Source organism: Botrytis byssoidea (assembly GCF_014898295.1).
Source record: "Botrytis byssoidea strain MUCL 94 chromosome Unknown BBYS_022, whole genome shotgun sequence".
Classification (NCBI taxonomy): domain Eukaryota; kingdom Fungi; phylum Ascomycota; class Leotiomycetes; order Helotiales; family Sclerotiniaceae; genus Botrytis; species Botrytis byssoidea.
The window spans coordinates 124,134-143,246 of record NW_024065863.1 but is presented as its reverse complement, the minus strand read 5'-3'; the positions used below and the strand labels follow the sequence as shown (position 1 = coordinate 143,246).

The window sequence follows — 19,113 nt, the reverse complement described above, 5'->3', positions numbered from 1 at the left end:
TTCTCATCCCGGGCCTTCTCTCTATTTTCCGTAGTTGCTTGCCTGTCTGTCAGATAGACTACTCTGCCGAGAGAATATTACTAGAGGTGCATCTCCATGTACTTAATATGGAACTAATCAATAGCCGTCCCATTCTCAGGCACCCTCAAACCTTAGTTTCCTTGTCATAATAGCCCAATCATACAAGAACTAAGATCTCTGATTACATACACTCACACAGCCGCCACATCTCTTCATTCCCTCGAATCAATATTATGTCAAATAAGTGACCGAACATCCGAGCATCCTAAGCTTTTGACTGGTGGATCCTACATGCATCTTGAAAATCGATTTGTATAGAGAATATCTCCCCCAGTGCTGATCCACCTGGCACGCGGTCCTAGTAATCATCTCCTTGCCCTGTGCCTGATAACTCTAAATAGAAACTGACCCCAGGTATCCAGAATGTGAAAAGCGCACCAATAAAGTTTACGGAAATAAGAACCGGAGAAACTTCTCTTGGCATGTTGAAAGCCGACATGTGTAGATGGAAATTCATCTCGGCATCGAGGTATTTATTTCTCTGCCGTACCTTTGGTGCGTTTCTAAGGCCTTGCCGTGAAAGTAGTCGCATCAATTTCATCACTCCTGCATCTTGCGGAGTTCACGTGGTAGATTATCCTTTAGCCGACCACTTGCGATTCAACATCATATTATCTAGCGCTTGCTATTATGTTATCACTCCCATTCCGTCTGATCCGTTCCGTTGTTTTGACTCAAGACAATTGGTGGATTCCATCTTCACAGTATCACGTTGTCCCATTATTTTGCCCCAAATAGAACATGGAGAAAAGAACCCTGTTGCTTGTAGCGAGTCTTCGACTAGGTACGCAGTGGTAAGGTCACTTTGTGAATTCCATTGGGCCCTGGAAATGCCGATGAGGTGGAACTTAAAAACCCCGGGACAAACGCTATGTACCCCACAACAAGGAACTTGCAATCTCTGATGCATGTAGAAATGTCCGAATGAGGGTGGACAAAAACGATAATACGTGAATTTCCTCTCCGATACTTCGAGATAGGAAAACAAATAGTGCGGAATCCATCTCCTTAGTTTCGTAAAGCTCGATGAGAGGTGCGGGAATATCGTTACGGGTATAGATTTGGATTGATAGCTCAGAAAATAGGAGATTTTTCATTGGTCCACTTACATTTATCTGCTTGTCTACTTCACTGTCTTCAAAACAAACATTTCCTCTTTTGGAATCGGACTATGGTGAACTCGGTAAGCTTACAGGAACAACAACGAGGAGAAATGCAAAAATGGGGGTACGATATAATTGGAGCGAAAGCTTGCTTCCGTAAGGTTAACTGTGACGTTCGAGTAAGTGGCGCATGGACTTTTGTTACGCTTCGACGTACGAATGATTGTTCATCTGATCTGGAATACACACTAACTAACATGGCGGCCCGGCCCTGAGTTAGAGTTGGATGTTGATTTTAAACTTTGCTTTTACTCTATGTGAAGTTGGGAATAAACTAGTAAACTAGAGTAGGATTAGTTCCAAACATTACAGAAGAAAGTTTGGAATTGGAAGCGCACGAATGAAAAGAGTGGTCTGGAATCAAAATTCTGATAAGCATTCTGAACTTTGATTGAAGTACACTGAATGATACTACTCTCCTATTCTGCATGATAGAATTCACATGCCTGGTCTGAAATTTGATGTTTATGTATATACTCGTAAGTCGAGTCAGCTATTTCACGTTATCTTCTCTCTTTTACGTCAAGATTTTGCTATGCCAGCTGTAGGCGTCGATTGTCTTTACTTTGCTGTCAATCTCCAAGCTGTGAAACCTTTCCAATCTTTCTATCTTTGTCAACTTCCACTATTATCTAAGTTCCCCGCGGCACCGTATCTGGATCTCTTGTGTAGTCCCGATAGCCATGGTCCATTATTCGTATATCCAGTGGTTATAGATATCGGCTCATATCATCAGGGATGTATATAAATATGATCAGAGCTTTCTTGTTCAATAAAAGGATGTTCATATTGCCCTGAATAGCATGCTACTAACGCTCCAGATTCTTCAAGTGTGTCCTGATAAAATATCATACTCCAACTCGACATCGAACAGAAGTGTCTATAGAGATCAAAAGATGCGTATTCGCTGGACTAAACTACAGAGATATCACAACGTTACCGGAAGTGCCAATTTAGATGGTCAATTGATCTTACATCTCGTAGTCGTTTACTTCTTCACTTTCCTCTTGATGTTCCTTCCCCTACAGCAATATTCCAACCAGCATTCAGCTCATTAAAGATAACATCCTTCTCGAATTCCACCATCTAATCTAACAAACCCTTTACTACAACATCTCTGTATCTCCTCCTTTTCCCATCTTTTTCGCGAAACCTCAACTGCCATCTCAAAGCTCTCATCTCCCGTCCAACATCAATCCATAACTAAATCAGAGCTTCCATCAGCATCCTTCCCGCTGCCCTTAATATTAGGGATAAGAGCAAATCAACCAATCATTGCTAAACAGCTATTTACTCACTGAGTTTACAATTGCGAAATGGAGCTTGAGTAAACATCAGGGTAAAAGTAGTTCATCATTGTAGAATTACGAACTTAGAAATGAGAGTCATAGGCGAGAGATAGGTAGGTCTTCTTTTTTCCGTTTTTTTCTTTTCCTCTTGTTCTAATATCCACATCTGCGTATCCTTTCTATTCTAAAAATTATGAAACATACCCCCATCTCTCATCTCCCATCTCCCCTCTCCCTCTTTTCCGCTCCTTAAACCCTCACCAACTTACCCTTTCCTACACAGTTTCTTCACTCTCCCCAAACGAGATTCAAATGCTCAATCCCAATCCCAATCCCAAGCCCGATGCCAGCACGAAGTGTATACGCGTACGACACAACTCCTTATATCACAGCTTTAGTGGTGAATTTAATGAATTATAGAACTCCCAGTCCTGAGACACTGTAGGCTCTAGAAGCTACGTTTGCTGTAGTTGGCGTTGGGTACTTGGAAGGAATAATTGAGGGAGTAAAAGAGGGATGGTGATGAGAGATGGAAAGTATAAGTTGACTGGGTGAGCCGACTGAAGTTGATAAAACAGAAGGGTGATAAGTCGTATAACGATGATGTAGAACCCAATTCCTCAGACTATTCTTACCAAGCTAACAAACTTCACAAAAGTGGTTATCGACAGGAAAGTTTCCCTAGGCCAGAGATAATCTTCAAAAAGAAGAAGAGAGAATGACCAGATAATCATGTGTGACATCCAATCTAATCTTGGTGTACGCAATGTATTTGAATAATGCAACATAGCAGGTACCCCTTCATTTTCTTGATATTTTCAATCTGTAACCGAGACGCCCAAGACGCGAACTTCCAGTCCATATTCATATCTCATTATGATATCGATTTCCATCTAACCTCCCGTTTTTTCTGGCTAGTTTCAGCTTCATCTCAGCTTTACTATTTACCATGACTCCGCTTGATAAATATCAAATTTGATCCCTCACAAATTTCAGTTCATGTTAATCAATGAGCCCCTCATCTCCCCTTGAAAACAGGCTTCCTCTTCTCTCTAAATGCAGCCAACGCCTCATCTCTATCTTCCGTCCCTACAACTCTTCCATACATATCATTCTCAACATCTTCCCTCGCCCAGCCAACAGCTTTCAATGCACTTCTTACTGCCACGGGGCCTCCCTCACAAATCGTCCCAGCCAAGTGAACCGCCTCTCTCAAAACCGCTTCTTTAGCCCTCTTCATCATATCCCCCTTCTCTTTTCCTTCTCCTTCGCCTTCCCCTTCGTTCTCCTTAACCTCAACCAAGCGGTCCGCAATACCTAGAAAATACGCTTCCGGACCACTCACTCTCCTCCCCGTCAATATCAAATCCCGCGCTCTTCCGATCCCTATCAAAGCTGGAAGTCGGTGCGTTCCGCCCGCGCCGGGTATTATACCAAGTCTCGTTTCTGGCAATCCAACGACGGCCGTAGAAGCAAGAACACGCATATGCGTACAAAGAGCCAATTCGAGACCGCCGCCAAGAGCAACCGAGGAAATTGCGGAGATGGTTGGAATCGGAAGTGCAGAAAGTTTTGTAAATGTGGAGCGTAGATTATTGAGGAATGTTTGTGTCCTATTGATGTTTAGTTATGATTAGTTTTTAATTTGTATTGCAATTGAATGACCAAGTGAACGAACAAAAACATACATTTCAGGTGTGAAAGTAGCCCTCTCTTTCAGATCCGCCCCCGCACAAAATACCCCGTCAACCTCACTAGTAATGATCAAAGCTCTCGTTGGTCCATCTTCTCCCTGCGGCCTAACCTTCCTTATCTCATTTCCCTCTGCGTCATATTCCGCCGCAATGTCATCTACGTGCGCGCGCAATTCTTGTAGCAATTGAATGCTAATAGCATTACGAGCTTCGGGGCGACATAATGATAGAACACGGATGGTACCGTTGGAATGCGGGGTCGGGATTTGGAACGAGGAAATGAATTGTGGTCGACCTGATTTGGCAGTGGAGTAAAATCGTGGGGTGACGAGTTTTGGGAGCGTAGATTTGAGGGAAAATTGGAGGAGTGGTCGCATTTTTAAGATTGTGGATTGAGAAGATTGAAGTGAGGATATTGATATCAATATAATGCGGAGAGAACCTCGGGAAGCTTTGTATGTTGCGGATATCAGCGGGTACTAGCGGATGGATTCTATGGAGTTATTGTACAAGGAAGACACACCTAAATATAACGATGTAATTATGTCATCACTCATGGAACGAATCGCTAATCAAATCCACAAGACCAATCCAGAACCAAGATTAATCATCTTCAGCCTCGAATCTTACTGTATCAAAACTATAGATAGATACATATAGTTATCTTACATATAAACTCGACGTCCAATACCAAATACTTGAAATATCATTGACCTTCCCTCCTCGAAGTAATAATTCTCAACTGTCGTCCAAAGATGTCCGATTCAACCCCTTCAAACGGCGCAACGGTCGCCTCACTTCCACCCGCAGCCATAGCTTTAGCAACCAGGATGTACGACTCAGCTCGGAATGGGGATATCGAGATTTTCGAACAAGCTTTACCTCGAGGACTACCGGCTAATATGACAAACGAGAAGGGCGATAGTCTTGTAAGTTTCAGATCTAATGAAGAATCATTGATTGTGTTGTCATCTACGACGTCCAACGAGTCTTGTTCACCTCTCATCACGTGCCATCCCTTCTTTCACATGATTTGAGTTTCGATGCTACAACTTTTGATTCATTCAATGAACGCTCTCTGACATGGAAAATAGATAATGTTAGCTGCCTACCACGGCCATGCACCACTCGTTCGACTTCTTCTTCAACATGGTGCGAATCCCAATTCATTAAATGATCGAGGTCAATCTCCTTTAGCAGGTGCTATCTTCAAGGGAGAATCTGAAGTCGTCGAGGTATGCAAATCTCTTCTATTCTCCTGTCAAACTCTCTCGAGGCTCTGGATTGGGGTATTGCTAGATTCTAATAATTGATAGGCATTGCTCGAAGGCAACGCAGATCCAGAACATGGTTCTCCAAGCGCAATGAGAGCGGTAGAATTATTCAAGCAAGAAGAGAAATGGCTGAAGAAGTTTGAGGAGGCGCCTGGTAGAGGAAAGACTATTTAGAGAATGTGAATAGGGTACGGTGTTTTGGTTCGGACGACAATCGGGTCGCGAGGGGTGTTGGGTCTTCTAGGATATGTACACTATTTGTCATTGAATCTGCAGTACGTTTCTGTATTGTCATAATAATCAATTGCTGCAACTCATTGGCGATTCTTTCTGGCTCTTATTCCTAAAGAAAAAAAGAGATAAGGCTCCTTCTACAGACAATCCGACGAAACAAAACGAACACCATGTAAGACCCAAACATCATCGTCGCTTGATCACCATTTTCCAATTTTCCCACCCTTCTCCGTCTCTTTCTCTTTCATCTCTGCACTAATTAGGCACAACATCCAACCCATACCCCTCCACCGGCAACGCTGTACTACACTGTCCCCAAACCTGCACACTAACCGGACTAACCGTCAACGGACCACACGTATTCTGCGTCTGTGTAAAACTTCCCGAATACCCCGTGATCGCACAATATCCCGTTCCTTCCGCGACTATCTTTGCGATTTTGAGGGGATTATCAATGACGTAGTTGTTTCCATCCACAGGGAAAGTTTGTTGGACTAGAGAAGAGGGTGTCAGTCGTGAGGTGAGAGGAATATAGGGAAGAGAAAACGGAAAATACATACAAGAATCACCATTCCTGGCATAGAAAGTAAGAACCACATCTCCCGCGCTGGGATAATCATTTCGTGCGACATGAGCATCACTAGCATTCAAACCACTTCGTTCAACATGCGAAGTAGTGGTATTCAAACCCTTCCTTGACTGAAAAGCGTCACCTTCGGTAAAGTGATCAATCGGTGCCGCAAAGCCACACGAAATCACCAATGCCACGAAAGTAATGAGGGTCAAGGTATTCATCTTTTCCACTCAGATTTTTGACTGCGCAAAGATAGGAAAATTTATTGAGGAAAAAAATCGATAGTTTGTCTGTTTAATATAGCTGAGAATGTAGTCAAGTTTGGATACCTCTTCAACACCAGGTACCAATTCAAGTTATATATCCCAACGATATTGCCCAAGACTTTCATAACCCGTATTGAGCCGGTCTCTTTTTGAATATACATCATGAATCAATAAAAGAAAAATTTGCACTCAACATATTGAAAAGGTCGCTTATGGTCATCAAGAGGCCTCGTTGCTGAAAGCAGAATGTTAAATCATTAAATAGCAAACATGATGTAAGCGGCGAAGAGAGGGGCTTTTGACAGACCTCGCGACGGGTTACTTTGTAGGTCATTGAAATTTTCCTCAATGTTGGCATCTTAGAATGAGTAACTGGATAAGAAATGACAACAATTGCAAGGGGAAAAATAGATAGTGAAAACAGACTTATATCTTGTCTTCATATCTGATATATTTAAAACCACAGAATAGTATTTGTACACCCTCTATCTATAGAACATACCTGCAATGCTGCAAAACTTTTGATTTCAGTTTTCAACGTCATGTTAAGCCATTCCCATTCATCATAACACATTAATTCATTCGATTATGCCCACTGCGAAATGAAATCATCTACTCCATCTCACCAACCCATACCCTTGCTCTTAACCTTTGCACCACCTCCTTTCTAATCCACCTCATCTCCCTTCCCTCCTCCATAGCTTTATCCGCCCACTCAAACAACAACCTTAACCCTAATAATCTGTCCTTATTCCCGCTATCTAGCGTCGCATGTTCAAGAATTAACCTAGAGTCCACAGATGTTTGTTCTGCGCCTGCATGAATATCCCTCGGTCCACCATGATCCGGTGGCAATACTAACGCCCTCTCCGCTTTAGTAAGTGTTGAGAAAGCAGGGAGTTTAAAAAGCCATTGAAGGGATTGATTTGCTGTTTGATCAGCTTCGTCTAAGGCTTGAAGAGTAGCTTTGAATGCGTTGGTACTAGCATCGTGAGCTGGGCGTTTACGAACGTATAGAATTTGAGTTGATTTGAATGCTTCCACATGGGCTTTATTGCTCTCAAGATCCAGAACAACATTCCAGTACTCAGAACTGCATGTTCGAACCGTTTTAATCTGGTTGATTTCCGGGATAAGACAAGGTGTGTGGCGTTCTTCTTCTTTCCCATCACGAAGTGTAATTTGAAGAGGTATTGGAACAGGTTGATCAGTGTCAATATCTCGTGTAATGAGGCACCTAGGTTCCGCAGCTAGGACCCAGAAGTGACGGAAAGCTTGTAAGTGAGATTTGTTATCCTGAACAGTTGATGGAAATATCGGATAGAATGCCACAAGTAATGCGGCAATTGCTTTATCTGAAGTTCCGAAAGTGAAAGTACCACCACCCAAGAATAATGCACCAATGGCAAGATGAGCTGCAAGATGACTACCATAGGGTGTTTCACTATCATCACGACCGTGCATTGAACGAAGTCTACGAAGAACAGCAATATCTCCAGTGCCCGCCATGACAGTAGCTACCCCAAGAGCCACCAAGTCTTGGCAATTGCGAACGGTATTTCTTGCTAACTTCTTATCAAAGGAATCCGCTTCAATTTGACATATTCGCCTAAATTCGTCTAAATAGTGCAATAGAATATCTCTCGCGGTCAGATTTGCCGAACCGGCGAATCTCAAAGCAATGCTGAAACAGAGCCCAGTTAGTATATCGTAGAATGGGAGGTCTGCGGATGTTAAGGTTCTGATCCATTGTAACGAACTTCGACTCTTGTAAGGAGTGGGTAGGCTCTTTTTAATCCATTTATGTGAAGGCTCTATCTTGCTCCACATTATTAGATGCCGTGCGAGTGTTCGAAGTAGAAAAGCGTCAGGTCGAACGTAATCGAATTGGAGAACAGAGTCTGGTACGTCTACCTTGCGAGCCAACACCTGGTTCTCCGATTTCATATATATAAGAGCGACAGAAATGATTGCCGCAGCCGTGGACTTGTCCAAGATGTGTACAAGGTCAACTTTCTTGCTTCCGGCAGCCAATGAAATGAGTCTCTCTGTGAGACGCATATCGTGAAGTCCTTTCAGATCAGAGCCCTTGCCGAGATTGATAAACCCAAGGGCAAACCCTGCCGCGAGTCGGTAGCCTTCGTTTCTCAAAGGCTCCTCATCAACCTCTTGATCAATATGCTCCATCTCAGATACCATAATTTCACTCATCCGACGATGTTGGGTGTTACAATATAGCAAGCCTATACCCATAATACCAGTAGTCTGTGTGAGTGGAGAAAGGTTCAACTCGGCCGCTCCAGGTGGGAGCATTCTTGTCACATGAACTGATAGTAGCCGTGTGATCAATGAATCCATAGTCCCTATATAGGATGCAGCCAATCCTAAAAGTAGTCCAATAGATGTCATTGTATGTTTTGGTGTCAGGTATCTGAAAGCAACCCATTTTGCTACCGATTTAAGATGGCCATTAAGACCAAGTGCTAGTAAGAACCCAGCATGACGGTTACTTAGATCTTGTTGTGGCTTGTTATACAGAATCCATGAAGTATCAATACCTTTTGCATCTCGAGAAATGCTAAGACCAGCAGATACGCCTGCGTGGAAGAATGCCCAACAGACCTTTTCTTCGGTAAATGCGTTCTTATCAACACCTATGGTATTATTATTTGGTTTCATGACACAGCTTAGATTGAAACCCCCAATAGCAAATCTTTGAGTTAAAAGGGGGATGCGAGCACTGTAATATAGTAATCCTTTGCCAGATGGTATGGCCAAAGTGCGATAAGCCAGCATTTGCGCGTGCTCTTTTTGAGCTTCTAACAATTCTGATTCTGTCCAGTCAGGTGAGGATTTGACACGAGCAACTGTAGATCGGAAAGTGTTTAGTATGTTAGATGCTTCATTTACTCTTCTGTCATCTTTGAAGATGGTCCGAGTAATAGCTTGACGATCTACTTCGGCGGATCCATCGAACGCTCCAGTTGTTTCAATCTCAGTTGTAGATGCGCAGATAGCATGAACGTCCAGACTTGATTCATGTGAGGGTGGCTATAGATGTTAGCTTTTGTTGATATAATGGAACTCTTAACTCACTAATAAAGAGGGCTGAAAGTTTCGAGCCGAACGGCCGGGCGTTAACAGCATAGTAACATCTTCACGACCAACCAGTGCAAGCAGTTCTCGACTCCATGTTGTTGGAGGTTCACTTTGACATTCGACGATCGCTTCTTGAAGAGGTGCGAGTATAGCCTCTGGTAAAGTCTCAAGAAAAAGGCTATCTACTCCAGAAGCAGACAGTGCTTCTACGAGTTGTACAGGAGACCATCCATCCTGCATGCATGAAAAGAATTGTGCAAGTTGCAATGTTCTTGGTGTTGAGCTACGCCATCGCTCAAGATCTCTGATGCCTCTAGTAGGAATGGCAGACCTTAGTGTCACTATATCTTGAAGCGTCAAAAAGGGCATCAACTTTCGACCAAGAAAACAATCCTGAATCCATGTGTAAATTGATGGACAATCAAACGGCTCAGCAACTTGATTTGCGAGAATGAGATCTACGGAGATAGTGAGCAGTTTCCAACTTGCACATAGAGTATAGAAGCTTACCGATGTCATAAGGTGCATCTACTAAAGAGGCTTCTTCAGTCTCATAAAAATCGATCCAGCTTTCCCACCTGAGCCATCGGACTATTTGAGTTAGTACCGGTGTTAGAGTAGATACGCCAGTACTAAACGAGTCGGCTGTCATTGTGTTAAGCTTTCTCTCCTCGCGCAATAAATGCAAGGCGGTGAGAATATCAATCAGAGCAGCTTGGCGAAGCTCAAGAGATTTGTTTGTCGCCGTCGGTAGATAGCCTGTAACCGCTTCTTGACCTAATTTTGAGTAGAAAAAGGTTTGTGCAAGAGTCACATGCCTTTTAGTAAAGGTTTCCTTGTCCTTAGTCGTCGATAGAAGGCTTTCCGTTTCAGAGGAAGAAAAAATTCCCGACTCCTCTTGTTCATCCAGAAGCCATTTCCATCCACCGCTGTTAAGCCAAGGCGGCATGGGATTTCCATACGGAGCCAATCGACTGAGCATAGTCTCATAGCAACTCACATCAACTTGCCCGCCACTGCTAGATCGTAATAATGCTGTGCGTGATTTTCTTGTGGCATGAGCCTTCTTCTGAGGCTGTTTGGCTGCACTAAAGCTGATAACCATGGAGAATAAAACAATGAGTAAAGACGTCCATTCTGCATCTGCAGTTTCAACAGATTCAAGTTCAAGCCACCTCATAGCATTCCACCATGTAACAAGCATTCCTTCGCCTCCACTTGCACCTGGTAAAACTTTAGTGCACACCTCAAGAATTTTGGCCACGTAAGGACTGCGTGGCTGCATGAGTATTTGCAGCTGATGCATTTTGCCTTCGTCATCTACCAAATCGACTAGCCCTCGAGGTTTTGGGTTACGCAGACCCTTCAAAGCACGAGGACCTTGACTAAGCACTCTCTTGAAGCTTCCTTCCCTCTTTTCACGTGGATATTGGTCATGACTCAAGTTTCGAATGTTGTATATAACGAAATTTGCCGGCAGAGTCACCTTCATGAGAATACTCCACGGGGCTTGTAGACTTAATTCTCCAAAACCATCATCTGTTTCAGTCAAAACTAGGATACGAGATATATCGCCGTCGTCGAATTTGCAAGCATCGATCACGCCTGGAGCTCTCATAACTTCTTTTAGATTGACTAATGTTATTTCCTTCTCTGAATTTGGAGAAACCTCATTGTCATTGTAATTGGCTCTTCTATGAACTTTGGTGTTAAGAGTCATAACAAGAAGCTTCTTCTCATCTGAATCCAAAATACATATGACAATTGAATTTCCCTGCTGATCATCTGCCGCAGACAGTGGTGCAGGCAATATAAAGATCTTACATTGACTCTTTGCTGGTATATGTTGACTCGAAAAGCGAAGATTACTATGTTCGGCGGAGACACTACAAACTTTGGTAAGGGTGATTTCCTGTCTAAGAGCGTCAAATTCGTCATCATCAAGGCCCATATCATTGAAGCCGCCAAAATCACCTCCAGCACGAAGTTGATCGAGAAGTTCGTCAACTGGTGCTTCAAGGAAACTATTGACGCTCTGGCTCAGTTGACTGGGCTGAGAGAAAGCTTGCCCATTTAGTCCAATACTCGTTCTGGTATGCTGGCTCCCCAAAGAATCGCGAAGTCGACCTGCATTGTGCTGATGACCAGTCGCCAATTCAGAGAAAGCATTTCGTTCATGTGAGGCCGATAAATCTGCTCTTGCTAGCATTGAGCTTACACGTCGGGAGCTTCTCCTAGGCATAATACCACCTTCATAATCAGGATCAAGCGTAGAGGCAAAATCGATCTTTTTGTCTTTTTTCGCATCTTCAGACCACGCAGGAGTTTTCTTAAATCCAGGGGTAGCCCCACCAAAGCTTTCTCGCATGGTCTGCTGGCTATTTCCTATGGGTGTTGTAGCACCTGTTCCACCCGGCATGAATGAGCTTCGTCGGCGCGACGCTGCACCACTCGGAGCTCGAGATTTGCCGTTTGGTATTGGTTCTTGCCCAACATAAGTCAGCTTCCACACAGTATACATACTAGTCTCGCGATTCAGAGTGATGGCTAGTATAAGAGGATTTTCTGAGTCCTTGGCAGAAAATTCGTTTGGTCGAGATACATGAAGAATCTCTTCCGAAGGGTCCAATGTTGATATCTTGCCGGAACTCCTACGCTTTACTCGGCCATCAGACAAGCCTGGCTGAGCAACGACTAAACCCATTTCTGACAATGGATCGGATAAGGAAAATAATCGTGGCCAATTTGCATCACTTTGAATAGAAGGAGGTTCCCACAAATCTCCTAGGGTAGACATTTGAGTTGGCATCTGCATAGGGGCACCTAAGTCCGCAGTGGAAAAGGTGGACTGGATTGAACTTGTCGCAGACCATGGTTGAGGTTGAGACGAGACAAAGGAGTTGGGTGGTACTCGTGGAAACTTTATAGATGCTGCGACATTAGTTTCTGAACGTAACTTTCGCTGTATAATGAGACCGATAGGTGCTGCAGTGGCAGACTCGACCTCAAATGGCAAATGTATAACATGACTAGTTCCAGAGAGAAAGTAAACATGCGCCTGCGTCTTCAAGAACACTACAATTGCCTTTTCCTTTGTATTCGAGCCCTTCTGATGTGTCTTTGGTGTTCCGTTCTTGGATGGTAGCGGTCCCACGCTGGGAAACGAGGTCAACAATGCCTGTGTAATTGGTTCTTTCTCGAGATCAAAATTGTAGCTTTTTCGAAAGACCCCTCCCCGAGACCAAATTACACATCTTGGTGTAACTAATAGTTCGTCGTCGACTTCTGAGCCTGTATCATCGTCGCAAACATTATACCAGTCGTAAGAACTACTAGATGCATCTGCAGTCAGGTATCCTTCTTTAATAGCATATTGAAGTCCTGTAGGTTGATGTAGACCTAGAGAATTGACCAAGGCCATATTTTGGAAATATTGTGAATAATCATGAACGCATACAATTTGCCATAATTTTCCCAATTTTGTTTGTCGCACTCTACCTTTATATATCTCAGGGATTTACGATAATTGCCTCTCCTTCATCCTTTGAGCACTTTCTAGGAAACGCGTCGTGAATGTAGAAGGCGCGAATAAGAACAAGGCTGGAATATATAGAAGGTTAAGTAAGTGTGGTCCTTCAGTGCACGGGCCATACGAGGCTACAGCATCAACTCCCACAATCAATCTTAAGATTGGTTCACCAGGTTGTCTGATTACAGTATGGAAAAAGTTCAAGACGGCAATTTACATCGTCGCTAACCACTGGCTCAAAGTCACATATCATGGTGAGACAGGACTCAACAACATTTTACCACTTCGAATAATACTGTTACCTTTTGAATCAACTAGATTTCGATTGATTAGTCACTTGTCTCCCTGCGAGTGAGATCGTCGGTCTTGTCGTACAGATCGCATCGTAGCTCTCGTGAATATCACTGTATTGGGAGGTAATCGTGACAGCTTGATCACAATACCTGATGTCGGAAACCATCCTGAGAAGCTGCTTTGCCTTGAGTTTCCTTGTCTGCCTCGTCTGATTACTGGTCAAGCACACACGACGGGAAAGTTCCTGTATCCACTATGTCACACCATCTATAAGCTAGGTTATTACTTGTGATACATCTCATATTGCTGTCGAGTTCATTAGCATTGCTCAACCCAGTAAACATTCATGTTTTGGGAGTGGAATCTTTCGTATTCTTAGTCTTTGCTCTTTCAGTAATAGGTACTTCAAGGAGCCCATAAGCGATGTGATTTTTGGAATTCAGAATGCTTCTTACGGTATCCATGGCCGGGGATATTTAGACAATGTGAACCTATACGAGATAAAAGGCAACCCGGCCATATCTCATCATGTTCTCACGAAGATCTTTTCACTTTCCCATGTTTTTTCTACTGCACCCGGAAGCTTGCAGTAAATCACCACACTTAACCTTCCAACCCATTAAAGTATCGCCATGCATTCTTCGTCTTTGCGTCTCTGCTGGAAGTCGTATCACTTACGATGGCCCTGAATCTTCAAATTCAATTATCGTTGCCGCGATGAACGAGGTCCTTCCATTAAACCAACAGGTATCCACCTCCCCCTCTATGATAATTAGTTCTTGCGCTTTTTCACAATACCCTCAAATCAGCTAGTAGAAACACAATCACAAGAATTTTTGCTGAACTTTTTGCCTCGCTTCTTTATCGAACTTTCCAGCGGAATCACTTTACCTTCTCTTACTACGCCGCTCCTTCCTTCTTGTACGATCAATGATACTAACCTGCCCAGGCACACTAGTAAGTGAAGCTGGATGGATCGATTTTACCGTAGACTCATGAGTTAAGAATTACACACCTGATATCAAAATCTTTAACTGTAGTCGAGTAAGCTGGAGATCAGCCGTTGGTGGTGCGAGTTAGGAGATGGGAAATTAGAAAATTTTACAGGGTTGGGGAAAGTTTGAACTGTGCGCGGGGAGTAAATACAACCAATGGAAAAGAAAACCTAAGGAAACATAGTTGGATGAGTGGGAAGCATTCATAATTCAAATTTGAAATTTGGGTCTTTGACTTCGTTCATTACTATGAGCTCTCAACAGAAGAGAACATTTCATTCGAGATTCTGCTTCAAACGCGATGATTCTCACTTGATGTAGACATGCTATGTTCACCTACTGATCAATCGATCATATCTCCTCAGTACTGGACTTCGTAAACACATGGTTGTGAAGACAATGTCAGAAATCAAATGGAAGCTAATACCTAATTCTTAAATCTACCCTCTCGATCTGAACCCGATTCCAAGTCCCCATTGTATACCGGTGAGTCACCTCCAGTCACTAGATTGCGACGCATCTTTTTCCCTTCTTCAATTTCCGGATGTTGAAGTTCAACGGCTTCTAATCGACTTCGCCAATTCCTCAAACAACTCTCTTTTCTTTTTGCCAAGTTCCAAGATGCTACCAACGTAGGCTCCATCGCCGATGAAAATGGTGTCTTCACCACTGCATAGACCGGTATATGCTTTGGCTGTAAATTCGCCGATAGGCATACCCATGTTACGACCGTGGGGTCCCATATAGTCATGGATTTCGGCTGGCATGAGTTTTAGTTTGGATGGGATGGGCGACAAGCAGCTAACGGGCGGGAATGAGATGAGAAGATTGAAGTAAGTGATGGAACAATGGAGGCAAGATAGCAGAGAAAAAATAGGAAGGTAAGCATAAAACTTACTTTGAACCAAGGGAGGGGATAACTCGATGACCTTTACTGACGTGTCCCGAAGGTCGTCCCTTAAGCAAAGAATGAACGCGCTGAGAGCTGCCTTGGAAGAAGAGTAACCCGATACTCTTATGGCTGGCACCATGCTCAGGTTTGTAGTTGTACTTTTATCTCGTTAGTTGATATTCGTTTCCCAAATTAGAAGTGACATATAAGTTATGACGGGATAACGAACTAGATGAAGCTGGTCTCTTGCTTTTTCTTTAAAAGATACGGAAGAAAATCATGAGTTAATACCACAAAGCTGGTAAAATTAACGTGCGTCTCATAAATGAAGCCCTTGATATCAACACTTTCAGGCTTAGAAAAATCATGTTTGCGTTGATATCCTGCGTTGAGGAAGACGCAATCGATATCGGGAGAGCTCTCAATCACGTCAGCTGCAAATTGGGAGGCTTTCTCAGTATCACCGATATCGAAAGAGATGGATTTCGCTTTATCGCCATGCTTGGCTACAAACTCATCGAATCGATCCTTGCGACGACCGACGACGGTGACTTTACATTCTTGAACAAGACGTTCAGCCATTGCAAGACCGATTCCAGATGTAGCTCCGATGAGGAGAACATGCTTATAAGGGAATGACATTTCGAGAGATTGATAGCTTTGATGATACGAAATTAATAAGTAGAATGTTGTGATGATTTGAGATATTGGGAAGTGACACTGGCTTTCACAAAAACTTTATAGAATTTACACCAAGGAGTTAATAATCTTAAGTCCCCCGAATGTCATGGATCGGACTTTGAGATAGATCAAACATCAGCGCCATCAGAGCTCTCCTTGAATCCAAAGGCATGATGTCTGTACCGCTCTCGTCTCTAGCTAATATGGTGGATTGAAGCCGAAGTTCACAGTTAATGTTTTTAATGATCTTCATTGGTCAAAGGTTTAGCGTCGAAATGTATCCCAGAATAGGTAAGGCTTGAAGTGTTTGTGGATTAGTCTCACGAGTGGAACTAGTAACTCTTCTTCCAAAATTCTCCATCCGTTGGCTTGTTGAAGTCGAAGAAAATCGAACAGTCTTTTTGCAAAGAGAGAGAAATCCCCAAATTCAACCAAGTCTAACCAGCCAGCATACCAGTCAACTTGTCTAGGTTTGAGCAATTATCTACGAATTATTCGCTTAAGTTGATAGAATCACACCTGCCAAATTATCCATCGCGGTGATATCAAATTCCGTTTGGTTCTCGGGTGTGGGATCATCATCATGTCCTTTCGCGGAAAACCATCTAAGGCTTGTGAAAGATGTAGAGCTCGGAGACTTAAGGTATGACGGAGCGCGATCTTTCTCCAAGCATCACGATTGACATTCGTTGCAGTGTGACCTTACACCCGTGACGTGTGGCTCATGTATCAGGGCCAGGGTGATTTGCACTGGATATCGGGATATAGAAAAGCTGCGCATTAGAGATGAAACCGGCAGCCTGTATCGAAAGGCAACGACTCTGCGTCGACGTACCAATGAAACCAGTGATGGTCGAAATTCGCTGCTGCTGAAATTAGAAGCTGCCAATACCGAACCACGTTATCTACCGGTAGCACTTGAAGTCCAAGCGAAAGATTTATTTTTCGACCATTACATTCTTGCAGGTCAAACTAACGGATCAAGGGCTTGGGACTTCCTGAAGCCATATTATCAATTGGAGAAAGCACCTGTATGTTTGCAACTAACAATAGATGCTGCCAGTCTAGCATACCTTTCACACCAGTTCGGCTCGCAAAAAGCGCGTGTAATTGCATTGGAAAGATATATAGGTGCTCTTGGAGTCATGAGTAAAGTGCTAGAATCGCCTGAAACATCAAAGAAAATGACGACACTCTTCACAACTTTGCTTTTGGATTTGTTCGAGAAGCTCTCAACTACTCAACCTTTCGGAAATCGAGGGTGGAGCAGCCACTTACGAGGAGCTCTAGCTATATCCGAAATATGTGGAGACCAATTTACTACTTCAAGCACTGCAATGCGTGCTTTCACACGATTGAGCACAAATTTGCTCATTACCTCTCACGCAGGGGGTACTACCCTTCCGAGTGGCTTCTTTCGTCTCCGAGAATGTTTAGAAAACAGCCCGTCCATCGATGTTTCCAGAAATCCCAAATGGCAATTGGTGAACATAATGGCACAATATGTCAATTTGCAAAGCAATATTCAGAATGGAAAACGCGCTAGGGAAAGCTCTCTTCGAGAAGCAAGGGAATTGGATTCCATTCTCACGAATTTCTCTGAACGTGATGCAAAAATCAAACAAATATTCAAAGCTGTACCCTCCAGGATGGCCTATGGAAACTTCTACTATTCATACCCCGATAGACATTCCACCCAAACGTGGAACGTTGTGTGACTGGCTCACGTTAAAGTGGTGAACTTCCTTATGTTAAACGCAACCACTGAGACGAACCGTTCGCAGTATCTTACCAAAGTAAATGAGATTTCGTCTAAGATTTGTGCTTCTGTTCCACAATATCTCGACTGTATGGGTGCTGTGAAGTCGCTAGGACAAATAGAACTACTGCACCCAGTTGCTACATCGCGTAATTCTAGCACGTCGCATACACCTTCGCACAAATTGGCCTGCTATACACTTATATTCCCACTTTACGTAGCTGGATTTGTCAATGACTCTGACTCCAATATATGGAAATGGGCTATCGAAAAATTGCATTATATCGGCAGTCATTTTGGTATTCGAAATGCCGAACTTGTTGCTCAAATTCTCGAGAAAAGAAGCGAGAACGATCCGTGGAAAGTGTATACCATGCCTGGCAGCTATGCGTTCGGTGCTTGAAAGGAAGTTGATATTACTAGTCTTCTGGGTTCCTCTTTCAAAGCCCCTCTTTTATTAAAAGCGGCGGCTCGGTACTCAATTTGGCTCTTCAACGCGATTCCTACCCCAGACGGATACATTTCTTCAAAAAGACATAAATCCGATGCATTTATCCGCTGAAGATTTAATCCTTGCGATTGAACACGTCTTTCACGTTACCACAATCCTGCCCTCAATCGTAGCCATACGTATCTCGCAAAAGCGAGGGTTTGCAGATGTTAAAGCATATCGCCATTCTGGAGTGCCACGCTCCAAATCTACGTCAGAAGAAACATGAGATGAATTTTTAATCCATCCCTTCTATGCGTCGGAGGAACTAAAGCTAGGCTCCATTTCTTCACCTTTTGATATGTTCATTTGATCATCTATTTTGACTCCACTTGATCAATAAACTTGGCATTTTTGAACACCTCGGTATTTTTCACACATTCGATGAGAAGTCTAATGAAAACTCTACCACCATCAAGAATTTCTAGAAAACGGTTGAATATGGTAAAATTGAATTGAGAGACAGATATTATCCCGGTTCTACGCTATTGTCATGATTACTTTTCATTTAAAATAGTCAATGCCGCCACTTAACATTATACCTCGGAGTTCAACTTGATGGAAGAGTTGCGATTGGTGACTCTCCCAACGTTACCTCGATATTCTCGATTTGGAGAATGTCCCGAGGGATTGCAGATATCTGCAAATGATGCGATTGTAATATCAGAGATCGCGAAATGGTGCTAACTAACGCGCCGTGAATGCTACTGTCGACATGGAAACAGAAGTATAAAGTCACAATGTTCGATTCCAAGATTATTAGATTATTGAGATCTTCATCTTCTCGACTCATTCTTTC

General features: G+C 43.2%; 6 protein-coding genes across 6 annotated transcripts; 2 read left to right on the top strand and 4 right to left on the bottom strand.

The window, feature by feature from the left end:
• Window positions 1–2,047: 2,047 nt before the first annotated feature.
• EAE97_009432 (uncharacterized protein) lies at window positions 2,048–4,734 on the bottom strand. Its single transcript, XM_038879947.1, has 2 exons — window positions 4,222–4,734; window positions 2,048–4,146 (listed from the first exon to the last, which is right to left on the bottom strand). Exons 1-2 carry the CDS (start codon window positions 4,602–4,604, stop codon window positions 3,552–3,554), a joined length of 978 nt encoding a protein of 325 aa, XP_038729058.1. The 5' UTR covers window positions 4,605–4,734; the 3' UTR covers window positions 2,048–3,551.
• A 248-nt stretch (window positions 4,735–4,982) lies between these two features.
• EAE97_009431 (uncharacterized protein) lies at window positions 4,983–5,675 on the top strand (the record flags this gene model as incomplete). The annotated part of the gene is made up of 3 exons (XM_038879946.1): window positions 4,983–5,156; window positions 5,322–5,462; window positions 5,544–5,675. The coding sequence occupies 3 exons, from the start codon at window positions 4,983–4,985 to the stop codon at window positions 5,673–5,675; spliced, it is 447 nt and encodes a 148-aa protein (XP_038729057.1).
• Window positions 5,676–5,990: 315 nt separating this feature from the next.
• Window positions 5,991–6,530, bottom strand: EAE97_009430 (uncharacterized protein; the record flags this gene model as incomplete). The annotated part of the gene is made up of 2 exons (XM_038879945.1): window positions 5,991–6,229; window positions 6,296–6,530. 2 exons carry the CDS (start codon window positions 6,528–6,530, stop codon window positions 5,991–5,993), a joined length of 474 nt encoding a protein of 157 aa, XP_038729056.1.
• Window positions 6,531–7,187: 657 nt separating this feature from the next.
• Window positions 7,188–13,095, bottom strand: EAE97_009429 (uncharacterized protein; the record flags this gene model as incomplete). Its single annotated transcript, XM_038879944.1, has 3 exons — window positions 7,188–9,626; window positions 9,672–10,132; window positions 10,185–13,095. The coding sequence occupies 3 exons, from the start codon at window positions 13,093–13,095 to the stop codon at window positions 7,188–7,190; spliced, it is 5,811 nt and encodes a 1,936-aa protein (XP_038729055.1).
• A 1,951-nt stretch (window positions 13,096–15,046) lies between these two features.
• Window positions 15,047–16,026, bottom strand: EAE97_009428 (uncharacterized protein; the record flags this gene model as incomplete). Its single annotated transcript, XM_038879943.1, has 3 exons — window positions 15,047–15,252; window positions 15,391–15,542; window positions 15,614–16,026. The coding sequence occupies 3 exons, from the start codon at window positions 16,024–16,026 to the stop codon at window positions 15,047–15,049; spliced, it is 771 nt and encodes a 256-aa protein (XP_038729054.1).
• A 622-nt stretch (window positions 16,027–16,648) lies between these two features.
• Window positions 16,649–18,227, top strand: EAE97_009427 (uncharacterized protein; the record flags this gene model as incomplete). Its single annotated transcript, XM_038879942.1, has 3 exons — window positions 16,649–16,708; window positions 16,761–17,777; window positions 17,850–18,227. The coding sequence occupies 3 exons, from the start codon at window positions 16,649–16,651 to the stop codon at window positions 18,225–18,227; spliced, it is 1,455 nt and encodes a 484-aa protein (XP_038729053.1).
• Between the last annotated feature and the right edge of the window lie 886 nt (window positions 18,228–19,113).

Excerpts from the sequence above, each read along its gene's own strand:
- EAE97_009432 (XM_038879947.1), bottom strand. The coding sequence starts at position 4,604 with ATGCGACCACTCCTCCAATTTTCCCTCAAATCTACGCTCCCAAAACTC. Across the intron at positions 4,147-4,221 it reads GCTACTTTCACACCTGAAAT|GACACAAACATTCCTCAATA; the intron begins GTATGTTTTTGT and ends AAACATCAATAG.